The 14,137-nt window shown below is 45.2% G+C and overlaps 1 protein-coding gene across 6 annotated transcripts in view; it reads right to left on the reverse strand.

The window, feature by feature from the left end:
• LOC117135874 (venom metalloproteinase 3) overlaps positions 1-14,137 on the reverse strand; it is a 44,411-nt gene that overhangs the window by 3,609 nt on the left and 26,665 nt on the right. For 4 of the 6 annotated variants that reach the window (XM_033296412.1, XM_033296417.1, XM_033296415.1 and 1 more), the window contains exons 5-13: positions 11,607-11,736; positions 10,809-11,071; positions 10,000-10,104; positions 3,522-3,664; positions 2,428-2,483; positions 1,177-1,303; positions 713-877; positions 421-652; positions 161-240 (exon numbers count right to left, since the gene is read on the reverse strand). In XM_033296412.1, the coding sequence (XP_033152303.1) occupies positions 161-240; positions 421-652; positions 713-877; positions 1,177-1,303; positions 2,428-2,483; positions 3,522-3,664; positions 10,000-10,104; positions 10,809-11,071; positions 11,607-11,736 (1,301 nt within the window). Of the gene's footprint in view, positions 1-160; positions 241-420; positions 653-712; positions 878-1,176; positions 1,304-2,427; positions 2,484-3,308; positions 3,362-3,521; positions 3,665-9,999; positions 10,105-10,808; positions 11,072-11,606; positions 11,737-14,137 lie in introns of all 6 variants that reach the window. The other 2 variants (XM_033296414.1, XM_033296416.1) reach the window with 1 other exon arrangement.

Genomic DNA, 14,137 nt, shown 5'->3' on the forward strand with positions numbered 1-14,137 from the left:
GTATATTAAAAATTTGCATTCTGAGTGTATTCGTGTACTTGGAACTCAAAAGTTATGTGTTTTTGGTGTATTTTAGTAATAGGAGTACTCTTAGCTTACACAACAAAACTACTGGAGAACAGTCTTCTTCTAATTAAAGTACCCATTTTACTATACTCACTTGTAGACTAAACGATAGTTGTGTCCGTAATCGGGAATGATGTTCGAGGGCAGTGGTGTGCAACGACCATCCAGACAGTGCTGTAAAGTTCAAGGCAAACAAAAACAGTCAAATTCAAGGTTTGTCCGCTCAAGAGAGAGATTGTTTGAAAAGAATTTAAGAATGCTAAAGGTGGCTTAAGAAGGCCATTCAATCCTGTCAGCTCAACAGAGTTGTCCTTCCAAGGGAGTCTTTCCCTTGCCAACTCTCACATTACTTACATAACCATTTCCGCAGGCCGATCCCTCGGCCGCTGGTCTGTAGGCCACACAGTATCCCGTCTGGGCGTCGAAGCAGAAGAGCTGGGCACACACTCGCTCGTCCTTGAAGCAGGCATACGTTCCCCGATCCCTGCGGCACTGGGCGTCCAGCGAGAGCAGGGTTCCTGGCAGAGATCTACCCAGGGCACTGTCCTCATGAGGGGCGTTGTGCAGGCAGGTGGCCGTGTCTCCACTAAAAAGCAAAGCGGAGTCATTAGTACCTTTCGAAACCGTCCAGAAACCAGCAGCTCACTTGAGGAAGTGGTGGAAGCTCTGCACCGTGCAGGCGGACCATCGGAAGCCCCGCTCCGTGTGGCGCAGATCGGACATGATGTAGCCATCCTCCCAGCGGCACCGCTGGGCGCCCGGTCCGCCCAAGTAGCTGGGCGGTGGCGAACCGTCGTGCACCGCTCCCAACCTGAGAAACGAGCATGGGACACATTATGATTGAGGGGCAAAATATGGTAATTGATTAATTGCACGCCGAATGATGTCAAACGGAAATGCAAACGGGTTTCGGTGACCAGTTTGCAGCGGCGGAAATTATTCATGTTTTTTATTAGAAATCCGAATCGTTCATTCGTGGCGATAAATAGTTTGGATTAAATGGAAATAGGTGGTCGCTTTGGCGAGTAGTCAAAGAAAATGACTAGGTCACATATGTGCATAGGGCAATGGACCTGGCGATTGATGTGGTCAAGTCGAGGGGTTACTCACAGGTGTCCCACTTCGTGGGCAGCCACGATGATGCCGCTGAAGCCGCCGGTGTCCTCGATGATGGCCACGCTGTTCACCTTCTCCAGTCGCTTGTTCACCACGCATGCGCCGCCGACGTAAGCGAAGCCTTTTCCGAAAGAAAACACACGACCGAAATGAGGCAATTAGTGGGTTGTCTTACTCAGTTGCATTTTCTTCTTCTCTTCATTGTTATTTATTTATTTCTTTTTTTTTTTTTTTGTTTGCTTTTGTCCAACAGGAAGTTGACAATTTTTTCGAGTCGCCGTCGCCGTCGCTGTTGCAGTTATTAAATGAAAAATCTAATGTTTCTGTTTTCGCAACTGAGCAATTTGCTTGTGTTTTCACTTTCGAACATCGTATTAAAATATGTTTTTACATAATAACTGTAACCGCTGGGAGAAGCGGGTCGCTTAGTGGCTGTGACTTGATGCGAGTTAGCAATTAGTTAGTAGCTGCATTTGAGTGTGTAAGATTAGCCACAATTACCATCGCTAGATGAGGTGTGTCCACAGCCCATAAAGCTTAATAGCGGGCTTAAATGTTGTGTAGACCAGTGTTAGTAGGACCAGAACCCTTCTTATGTTATAAGGTTATCATATTAAATAGGAGTATTATATTTCATATTTCATGTATAAATTCCTCACGATTCTCATTGACAATTAGCTAGCATACTTAACAGCCATTCTTCGAGAGATTCTGACACATCCGTTGATCATGGATACTATGTACACAAAATGAGACAGATCGAAAGCAGCAGAAGAGACTGTACAATGCAAAGACAGGAGATTTGAAGACTCAGATGGGTTTTGAGTTGCCTGTACAGTTTGACAGCCATTGGTGGCACGGCACATGCGCAGCCGCTTCCTGTTCTTGTTCTTCTCTTCTGGCTGTACAAAAGGGGCGCGTGCGACACAAACAAAGACACATGGAAGATATAGATTGCCGATCGCGGAAAGAGAGAGGTGAACCAGCAGTAGAGAGAGATAGAGACAGATACAGAGAGTCAGGCAGAGAGAGACAGAGACGTGCATGAAATTCAATTAAATTCGCTTGATTTGGTTGATGATGGAGCGACGCATTTTGGGGCTCGGCGGTGGCCGCCTTTAATGTTATTTATTTTTAACGCGTTCGCTTAACTTCTGTGTTTTTGTGTCTTTCGTATGGCTTTTGCATTTATCTGTACAGATGTGGATTTGTTAGCAACAAATTGCCAGCTAGTTGGGTCTTTACCTGCGGTACCGCGATTACATTCACCATAAGCGGAGGTGCGACGGCACATATCGAGTCTGCGGGCGAAAATTGATCAGAAATGCGTAGAAATTTTAGATTGGGTGGCTTTCGGGGGTTTTCAGCGTCATTCAATCGATTATCTCCTCTCGGCTTTGATCGATAGCTGCTAGTTATAGTTGTTGTCTCACTGAGTGGACCTGCCCAATTGGATTCGCGGAATTGCGCACCAATGTCGCGGACTGGTTGCACTCGTGGAGTCGAGATGAGGGCAAGAAAAGAGGCGGAAGAATCCTGCCTTCGGAGCTCCGAAGTCTAAGGGAACTATTATATTGTAGCTAATGTTATCGTAGCCAGTGGACCTTCAAGTTCAGCGGATTGGGTGAGTTATTGTTGCCATAAGGAGTAGCCACTAAGGCGCATAAACCACAATTAAATACCAAGTCTAAATGTAAATGTTCGCTTCAACCAATGAGACCTTAAAGCAGCTACAATTACTTAATAAATCAACCGGTTTTATGCTTTATGGACCGATCCGCTACTCAAATTAGTTTAACGCTTTGCGATTTAGTTTTTCCTTCGCCTAAATGTTGTAAATTTTGTGTTTTATTGTGAGCGTGTGTGTGTGTGTCGTGTCATTGTGGTAGTATCGCTTATAAGACCCACACGCAGTTTTAGTCAACTTTACTGGGCTTTTCAGGTGTTTCTTGTGGCGCGAGAGGTGCAAACCAAAAACTGACTAAACTATGTTAAACACCCGCAATGACATTTGTTCTGATTGTGTATCTGTGTTTCGGTGTATCTGTGTTTCTATGTTCTATGTGTAATGCATGAGTGTTGTGTGGTAAATCTAGTTGTTTGGAATTTCTTTGAAATCTTTTTACCCGCTGTGCCCTTGGTGCAACGACCTCCTTTACGCCTGCGACACATATCATACCTAGACACGAGTAGACATTGTAAATAAGTACTCTTGGGTAAAGTGGATAGGTTTAGAGGGGTAAGATAGGGGAAATCGCGCGCGGAGAAATCAGCTGGCGGTTCTGCAAAGAGAATTCAAAACACAAGGGCCACCAGTGCCCACTTCGAAGCCCACTCACTTGGTTATGGCCACGGCAATGTCGTAGACCGGAAGTCGGCGTTCCCGGAACAGATACTTTCCCATGTCCGTGAGAGCAGCGGCCGAATCAATGGCATCCCGACCCACTCGATTGCGTTCCAGATAGGGAGTGGCATCACGACCCTGGAATAGAAATGAGTACAATATAGAATAAGGTTGCGCAACTAACTGATTTGTAGATAAGAGGGCCTTTAGTACCTTAAGTGTCTACAAAATATGTGTGGCAACTGCCTGTCTGCTGGGTACTCATCTCGTGATCTTTGCAGATATTAGCCATTAAAGTCACATAATGAGTAGCTGGCATTTATGGCTCGTAAAAGCCCCATTGAACCCTGTGACCCACATTAGAATACAGTAGCAAGGCAGTGCAAATTGCGAAATGTTCGACGAAATCGCCCAAGGAAGCTACCAGTGCAGTGATGCAACTGATTTGGCATTTGACTGGATGCGACGTAGCGAATGAAAAGAGCGCCGAGTGAAATATTTATGGCCCATTCGGCGGTGAAAATGAAACTGGAAACCGACTGCAAGCCGACTCGCAACGGAAATCAAGTGAACGTGAAAAACGTGCTGCCAAAGTCGAGCCTGGCGATAGCCTAGCAATGCCAATGCAGCAGAAGATCATCATTAGATGCACTTGAACAAAAGTTGAGTTTTGCATATGTAAAGGATTGAAAAGAAAAATGTAATGCAATTGAAAGCTTAAAGTACGCAGTAAACAGAGAAACCTTATGAATATCATTAGATTTTGACAATGGCCCAAATAGACCCAAATATTTATCAGTGTAGATGATTGTATCCAGCCGGGCAAAGTCAAAGTCGTGTGGGCTTCCTTTGGAAATTCGCTGCTTTCGACTGTTAGCCTGCCCCAGTGGACACAAACCAGTTGCAATTGTGCGTTGCATAATTGGATTGCAGTGGCAGTGGCCATTTCATCAGCTGAGTGCATCCGAGGGCACCAGGCGGGTAAGTCCATGGTACATAAGCACTCGTGTCGTGACCGAAGGGGCGTTTAGATTTACCGAAGTGACAGGTACATAAATTAGAATAACACAATTGTCAATCACTTTGAGCCCTAGGCAAATCAATATGTTAATTCCGCTTGAGGCTAGTCTGTGTGCCCGGACCAGTTGCGTTTCCACTTCCAGTTTGCAGCGGCAGCGTTGCAGGTGATAAAACCGAAGTTAAGTGACAATCCGCACTGGGTTGACACGTTTGATTTGCAGCCATTTGCCAGCTGGAAACAATCTCGCAGATACTCCGACTCTCGGCTGGCTAAGCCGGGCCAAAACGAATTCGAAGTCTTTTGATAAATTGCCAACTATACAGTTGGTATAGTACAGACAGCAGATGTCTAGGAAATGAACACAGTTTGACAAAGTGATCTAAGATCGCACAAGCAAGCGTTTTGAAATCTGTATATTGCCCAAGGAGCTGCGAGACGTATCCGCTCGATTGGGTGTATCTGTATCTGAATGCGGTTCTTAATCCGATGTGAATCCATAAGCATTCAGCACTCAGCACTCACAGTCTATCCACTCCCGTCAGTTTTTCGGACGCTCTGACACTTGGATCACTTAAAAGTGCGGGCACGTCGTTCTCCCGAAAGAAGCACAAGCTCAAATTCAATTTTTTTGGTAATTTTCGACAGACAAAACTATCAAGAATTTTAAATGCTTCGATTGTGGCCTTCGGACCGAAGTGGGAAAGGCACTGGCACTCGCTTGGATTGGAATCCACGAAATTACAAATAATTGTTGTGGAATTGCACTTTGAGTGGTTTATTAGAGCAGTCTCTCTGTGCGGTGTGAAGATGCTTCACTCGAGTTGTTTGTTTAGGAGCTTGATTGGAGCTGTAACTGCTTCACACACGAAAAGCAATCGTGGATTCATTGTATAATTGAGCAAATATTACCGCTGATAAGCTGCTATTTCAGTTGCTGTTTCGTAACTTGGCCAACTGTTTCCTTAAACTAATCCAGATGCGCGATAAGAGACCACAAACAAGTCACCTGGCCTGGGAAAGACAAACCTTTGGACGTTGGAGTAGACCACCAGCGGATTGACAGCCTGGCGAATGTAGTGCCTCCCGGTAACGTGGAACCACTGGACCATGGATGACCTGGCACATCTTTGATTACCGATTGCACAATGCGAGTTGAGCCAGAAAACAAACGCAAACATTTGTCAAATGATCGGACACAAAAATCGAAAAATTATCAAAGAAACTGTCAGTAGGACCTAAAATGTAACCGAGCCACTAAAACCGGGACCGGTTTGCCTTTCGCCCAAAAACTAAAAATAAACCAAAGTCTGGCGACTCTTTTGCAATGGCCTTTTGTGCGTAATTAAAAGCAAAATGTTATATTTTAATTTAATTTTTCGAGCGCAACTGGCGCTCGGCTGGCTATCCAGCTCCTTTCCCTGGGCGGCGCATATAAATCTTGCGGCGGCCCAAAGAAACTGTCAATGCAACTGGCCGTAATTTCTAGCATTTCGCAAGGCCCACTAAACTGTACAACGGGGTGGTGGACAGCCCACGCCCACTCGGCCCCACAAACACACACACACCCAGAATTGAGGTGTAGCCACCGCCCATCCGCCCCCTCCAATGACATATAGTGCGCTCCGACTTTCGGCGCCCACACAGCGGATAAATCGCACTGGGCGACAGGCGATCGGGCACCACCCACGGAGAGACAGGCTTTTGGGTCAAGATATGGGATTGGGAATACAGAATATGGGATATGGGGGACACTTTTCCTTTCCCAATACCCTGCAATGGGGTATGGCGATCAGCTGATGCAGCTGCTCAAAAAAGGTATCCAACAATCCACCATGAATATTTTCTTTTTATTTTATAGTAATTTATAGTCTGGCTAGTCGGTTTAAGGCTGATTAATAATACTGTATAATTTACTATTTAAGCCACTTCCCGTTAGGGTGTTGATATGCCCCCCAATTGGCGGCGAGTTTTCCGGCTTTTCCAGCAATATTTATTTGTTTGCCTAGCCGCACGTTTCCATTTGCATTATTGCAATTTATGTTTGTCTGGCACTTGCATTTCTGGCTACCGGCACTCTATATACCATCGGCTTATATGGATGGGGATGTGGATGTGGATGTGGATGCGGAGTACGAGAAATGTGCCCTGGGGGCAACACCTGGTCTGGTGGCCTGCTGGCCTGGTGGCCAGCCCTATCCCGAACTTTAAGAGCGCGGCTTCGTTAGGCGCGGAATTCGTTATGACAACTTGCAAATATGAGATTTGACTGGCCAAAAGGCAGCGAGGCACTTGGGTGTGTCGCTGTGGATTATTTGGCATTTCTGTGGCACTTTAGATAGAGTCGCCGAGATAAGAGCGAGTGGAGAATGTCGAACGGCGCGGAAATTGGGATACCCCGGCCCTCGGACAGCGGAATTCTGGACAGGAATGGGCTCCCCACTCGGCTCTTTCTTCGGCTCCAGCCAAGCGGATCGATTAATCAAATGGGCGGAATTCCTGCGGCTGATAGCGCGGCGCAATGGTGATCATAACAAGTCATAGATATAGATTTATAAAGCCAACACTATATATCAGATCAGTTCAGATCGGAATTGGCGTGGGGGTAGCCTAAGTCGGCTACCGACTTGACTTGAACTTTTATCTGTGACATTTAATTAACATTTTAATTAATTGCGGGCAACTTTCCGTTAGAAGTTAAACAACCTGCCTCCCTTTTCCGCCACTGCCCCCGCCGCCTGCGACTGGCTACAAGTGTCGAACGCACTGGCGCTGCGCTTGCGCCACACACATATTTCAATGCGGCCACGTTGCGTATGCGCAATTTATTAGGTGCGTATCGTGTGGCGTACATGGAGAAATATGCCAAAGCTCGACGGGCTGTTACTTAGTATTAAGTTTCGCAGGGGACTTAAAGCGCCCGCTAGATATTTTTATTGGACCTAATTTATAGCCACCAGCATTTGATTACCTCGAAATGTCGCTTGATGAATTTGCAGAGTACTTAAGCTGCGAAAGAGTAGCTTTTCCAACGAATCCACCCTCTTTTACCCATTCATACTAAAAAACCATTTAATATTGCACTGGCAAAATGTAATTTGAGCGCTGGCCACTCGATTAGAATTTTTGATTTAGCCAAGTTTGCAAGTCTAAAAGTAACTGGGTTGCCACTCGATCAGAGCTCATTGTTCTGCCCCTGCGGAATGACAAAAAATGGCTTTTAACCAGGCTAGTGGCGCATTTGCAGTTTCTAACGCCTTCGGACCCCAATCGAAGTCGTCTGAGTTACGCAGTTTATGGCTTATTAATGTGACGGCGTTTTGTTGTCATTTTGTAGCGGCTTATTTATTTGTTTTTCGGCTTCGAGTTAGAATCAATTAATTGAACAACTCTCCGAAGTTGGGGCCTAAGTAATTCTCTAAGTTATTTGTCAATGGGTGATTAATTTATGTGACTGCAGATTTCGTGCCTGGGCTGGCTTTTTGTTCTTTGAAATATAAATAAACGATTGGCTTTCGGTGTTTTGTAGCTGGCATTGGGGTCAAGTTGCTTGGGTTTTCCACAGAGAAACTCGCACTCATATGGCACTCATTTATGGTTTAGCCTGTAAAGTGATCGGCACGAGCTCCTGTTGGCCAAACAATCTACTTAGCCAATCTCTTCCGATAAAATGACTCAAAAATCCAATAAATTCGCTCGGATTACCTGTTTCTGCATTGCGTCGACTTATCGGATATGTGTGTCCAATAATTTGTTGCCCAATCCAAATTCTGAGTAATTACCCGACTTCCACTACTCCACTTCTGGCAACATTAGTTATCGTGGCAAAAAGTGGAAAAAGCTTAGCGACGGATGCTATATTTTAAGATACTAAGTACCTGTATCCACCAGATACGCACTTTGCATCTACCACCTAAGTGTGTGTGTGTGTGTGTGTGTGTGTGGGGGGCATAGAAGAGGAAGTCATGTGTGTGTGAAATTGGGCAAAGAGGAAAATAAAACATGCCAGCCGAAAAAATCTGATCTGAACTAACTGCCGACTGCAGTTAGCGTGGCCCATTAGATTATGTAACCACGGCCAACACGCAGTTGCAGCAGCAGGCGCTGTTGCATTATTTATGCGGTCTGAAAATGATTTTTTGGTTTAGTTTTAGTTTTTGCCGGGCCAGAAAGGCAGAAAGACAGCCAGAGAAGCAGAGTTACAGCCAAAGCCAATTGACGTACTTAGGGTAACCCGTCGACATCGGTGTCTCCTCGATGCGGAGTTGTCGTGTGGGCAGCCAGCTCGATGCAACTGCAACTGCAACTGCTGCAGGTGAACCACTCATTCCGCCACTCGCTGTGCCAATTTTCCACTTTCTTGGCCCACTCTCTACGCTCTCCAATCTCCAGTACCCACTCTCCACTCTCTTGGCCAACTACGAATGGCTTCCTGAAGCAGCGCCAATCTGATTTGTGTGAGAAAGTCTGGCCGAAAGTCTGAGTATTCGAGTATTTGAGTATTGAGACGGGTCGAGACGAGACACAAAGCCACGATGCTATAATGTTGTCAAAGTGTTTTATGGTCTTGGCTTATGCAATCGAATTAGTTGAATGTTGATAAGTGAAAGATGTTAGCGGAGATCAAAGAGATCGCTCACGACACCACAGCTCGCTGTAATAGGAAATTAAAGCCATATTTCTATGGCCATTAGTCATTTCTCCCGAGAGACTTCTAATATGTTTAGCTTCTGCCACGTGCTGCTAAAATGTAAGACTTGCTTTTATGACACACATTATAATCTTGATTTTGCCAGCTGGAAATGGGTTTAAAAACGATTTAGCTACCTCAAAGCAGTTTAGCCCAATTAAAAAAGCTTGACACCGATTCCAATACTTAAAAAGCCATTTCAGGAAATCTGAAAAGTGCCAGAAGGTTAGATCCAATTCTTTTTTTTGGCCAACTCGATTCGCGTGCCCATAACGAATTTTCGTCGCTAATTTCTAGAAAAACATTCAGTCAGTTCCAGCAAAACACAGAGCACGAGTAAAAAACTTGTTAAAATTTGCTGGCCTGGCTTTCTGCTTTTTGTGTGCTGTGGCCAAGCAAATAACCAAATTGATTGTTCACATTTTTTCTAGCGAATCGAACGAAGCGCATGCGTTGCATGTTTCTTCGGCCTGTTTTTGCCTGCCAGATTCCCAGATCGTGACAGTTCATTCGGAGTGGATTTCAGTTCACTGAGCTAGCTGGGGGCTACTTGGGCTCCGAAGGAGAGCCGCCCGATTGGCAAGACCCACTTGGCCAGGGGTTAAAGTTGGGCTTCCAAAAATGGATTACTCAATTAGCCAAATGAAAGTTGAATTGCTGCGATTGTGTAATGATCCAGCTGGAGGGGCTTTCAAAGGAGGCTGACTCCGATAGGAAACCCTTTTTGGCAATTCTATATAGATATTATGTGCTATGAGTACTCACCCTCGAAATGATTATGCCGGCGATGCTGATGCGGATTCTGGGACCCTTCAGCAGGCGGTAGCGCAGATCGACTCCGTTCCAGAATGAGATGAAGTAGCGCTTGACCTGGGGAAGAGACACGAGTTATGTTAGTTCTTGTTTGGGCACAGTGCACGTTTGTCCTTGTCAGGCCGTCCCATCTCTATAGGGCTTTCATCTGAGCCGCATCTCCGGGTTCTAGGTATTCCACGAAGCTAGAACGCACCCAGATCAGGCAGGCAAATAAATCTTGAGCGCGACTGATGTGCATGACAATTGAATCATGTGTTTCGGCAACTCTAGCTCGAGAATCTTAAGTAAAGAACTACCTGGGACATTAATCATACACTTGAATGTGTGGAACAAATATGATTTGACTGCCTGAGCTACTTTTTGAGAAGAGATTTTCCCAGCCATTGCTCTAATAAAATATATTGCCTTAATAAATCGGCAATTCCCCCCGGGGATTCGGGTCTCAGTCGCAACCAGACCTATCTATCAATGCGAGCACATGTCTCGGTCTCAGCTCGCATAATATCTACACATGTAGCGCACAAGAAACAACTTTTACAATCCTCAGACTCCAAAATCCCCTCCGGGTTGGGTTGGATACCCACCATATCGACGGCATGGAATCGCGGCTGAAATCCGCGCGCACGCAGAGACAATCCCAAACTCAATCCGAGCTGTCTGCAATTGCCGAAACAACTTCATTGGAGCCAGCGGCGTTTAATTTCTCTCTTCAGTTTTTTCCCCCATTTTTTTTTTGGCGGCCTGTCACGCACACGTACCTGCAGATTATCGCCGCCATGGAGCCGATAGCCATCGTAGTCCACGATGACCAAGACCTCCGGATAGATGATATAGGGGGCCTGCCGGCGGGATCTGGTGCGGGACTCGGCCACTTGGGGCTCTGAGTCCAGGGCGCCTTCGTCCTCGTCGTTGAGGTCCTCGAAGTCGGGACTGCTGGGTGCACTGCGTCTGCTGCGACGCTGGCGGCGCTGCAGCCTCTCGAGCTTCTCGCTGGCGAGCAGATCATCAGGTTCCATGAAGGCTGAATAAGCGGGAAAAAATGGCGAATAAATAATAAATGGCATGAGCAGGAAGCGGGGAATTAAGCAAAAATTAAGCAAAATCGAGTGGTGGAATGTCTTTATTATGATATAAGAAGCTGGCAAGTCAGGTAGCAGCAACACACTTAACTGTATTGGGTATAATTTTTGGGGGCATTTCGGCCAAGCCGACAGTGGAAAAATAAGTTTCTGCGGCGAGAAATACCGGGCATAAAATAAATAATTTTACAGCGATTATCGCTGGAATTTTGGCGCCACCGCAACCGCAGGGGTAAATGCATTCAGTGAAGGGCGAATTGTTGCATTGAACTCATGAGCCCTCGTGAATGTGTGAGTATGCTGCTCTTTTTCGAGGCAGGAAATGCTATCGGCATCACGTCGATCTCCAGCCGAAGATTTATGGGCCACGGTATAGACCGTGGACTCTATGGCTTTCTATGGGTCAATGCGCCCATTAGGAACGTAGCCTGCTTCTCAATGGCTTCAATTGATGCGGCAATGCCAAATGAATCTTACCAAAGTCACTCAGTTGGTCTTCTGCTGCGGATGCCTCCCGCTTGTAGATGATGTGGTGCGACTCCTCCGGATTGGGACTCAGTTCGTGCGGCAAGGGCTTGATCACCAGGTCGTGTCCAATGCTGCCCTCCTGCAAGAAGAAACGATGAGGAATGCGTGAGTTGGCCAATTAATCAGGGGCAAATACATCATGAGCGGGGATTTAATTATCTAATGATAAATAGGGTATTCTGTTGGCCCAGCTGACTAAGAAGTAATACTAGCAGGCTTAATGGCATTAAATTTCCATCGACATTTGTCAAACCACTGACACCGGCGAACTCCATTTCGGGCGGAGCATTTAGATAATTTATTGAACTTATTTTCAACTCAACATTCTTGGCCTGCAGTCGGCCGTATGAGTTGTGCCATATGAATATGAGTTGCGTTTGAATGACGCTGGCCAAGTCATAAAAATTAGCTGCGATTTGCATAGTGGAACATTTTATGCAAATAAACCGCGATCTAGATAAGCTGTGTTTCTCGGTCTCTCGGTTCGTTTTTATCGCCCCTGTAATTGCAATAATTATTTGAGTGAAACAGAGCCCGCAGACGTAACCTTGAGAAAGGTTAGAAACAAAATTGTTGGCTGAACTTCAAGACTCCAAAATGCTTTCGATTCCATTTGCTTGCGACTCCGTTTCAGTTTTAATTGGCCTTTTGTTTATCGATCGGCGTGCGAGCACCCACTTGGCACTAGGCGTGATCAGGGCTAATTAAGTCGCGGAGGTAATGCTATAATTATAATATTACCAGTGAGTCAAGTCAGCTGGACATAAAAGCTACTGCGATAAATGACCACCAGCTGAGATCATGTTTAACATGAAACGCATTAAGGAAATGGAACTGTAATTGTTCTCGGCTACATATATAAATTTATCTAATGCTGATTCTGACTGGAATCGGTGGGAATGCGCTGCCCATCTGAAGTTCCCATGCTGGCAATTGGGCACAAAACGAATGACTTAGGCAGCGAACTTGATTTTGCTCTCGATATATTTGAGCACTTATCGAAAATGCCAAAAACACCAAAGCAGCACCAAACGGCAAAGTTCAATGTCCTCGCACACGCGACTTCAGTTAAATGTCAGCAAAACAAAAACGACATGTGCCATAAACAAATTGCAAGCGAAGCCAAGCAACAAATTGTAACAGATGACATGGGCCAAACAGTCGGCGCACTGAGAGAAGCCATGTATTGTGCAGATAAAAGCTACAGATTAAACTCAACTGCTCAACTATCTTGTATAGTAAAGTTGGATAGTATCTGAAATTTCAACTAGCTGCATTTAAAGTGTGTATCGGTATCACGCCCCAGTTTCTTTCGGTGCCTATATGCAAATCCAGTGCGATTGGAAATTATTCGAGCAGCCTCCTTTTCTTCGCCCGTCGCCGCATCGCTGGGCACTTGAAATATGATCAATATTTGAGTTAGCGACACTTAAATGGCTTTTGGCACACAGTGCGTATGATATATGTGCGCGATAAACGCCTGGCATTCACATTGAAAGTCATTGAAAGACAGCGGAGAAGGTGTCAACAGGCTGGGCAAACAACTTCATCGGTTTCCTCGGGTCTCTTCACTTTTCACTAAAATAGTCATTAATTCTGCATTTGTCGCATTTATCTGGGCTGCGAATTTAGTTTTATTTGCCGCCTGGCAGGTCTTTTAATTTGGCTCGACTCACTACAATTTTTCTCGGCATGTGGCAGTTAAGCGAGTGGTAGTAACAAAGTTTTCGTGTTCCACTTTGGCTGCGTTTTCCGCATTTCCACCGAAATGCCAGCAGAGAAGCAGAAATACAAAAAAAACAGTCAAGGCGTTTTGGGCGTATGTTGTGCTGATTTCAGACTTACTTAACGTTTGTTTATTCGACTCGGGTTTGTTTCGCTGTTAGAGTTCTGGTACATGTGTTATGTAACTGCCCAACTGTGATAGCCAGTAATTTCCAAACGCCTTGCCTTGAACGCAATTTATGCGAAAAACCAATTAATAAATTACCCAAATGCGATTTATGTGCTCTTATGCCCAACGTGTTGAAAGTTCGGCCGCGTAATTGCCACTTAATTTCAGGCGAAATTAAAAGCTTTTACTTGTTTCCTAGCTATCGAAATGGGAAAACTATCGAAATGGGAGAGGAAGTGGGTATTGAACCTCTGAATGTAAATAAAAGCCAAATGAAAGGGGTATGTTAACATAAATGGATTCACTTTACGCTGATTGCAGTGTTTGAGTATGTAATTATGTGTTTGTTTGTTTGGTATTAAATAAGTCATAGCTGCGATATCTCGTAAATAAGAACCGTTTAAAGTTATGTGCAACACCTAATACTCTTGCCAATAAGTTAGGTGAGCTATATCCCAGCTTCAAATTGCCTTAATTCCATTTGACCCACTAACTGTTCGCAATATTTCCCAAGATTCCCACAGCTGCGTGGCCGGCATTAAGATCCAAATACTTTGAGATAATCGCGGACCTTATAATTTCCCGG

The sequence above is a fragment of the Drosophila mauritiana genome, chromosome 2R (genome assembly GCF_004382145.1).
Source record: "Drosophila mauritiana strain mau12 chromosome 2R, ASM438214v1, whole genome shotgun sequence".
NCBI lineage: Eukaryota > Metazoa > Arthropoda > Insecta > Diptera > Drosophilidae > Drosophila > Drosophila mauritiana.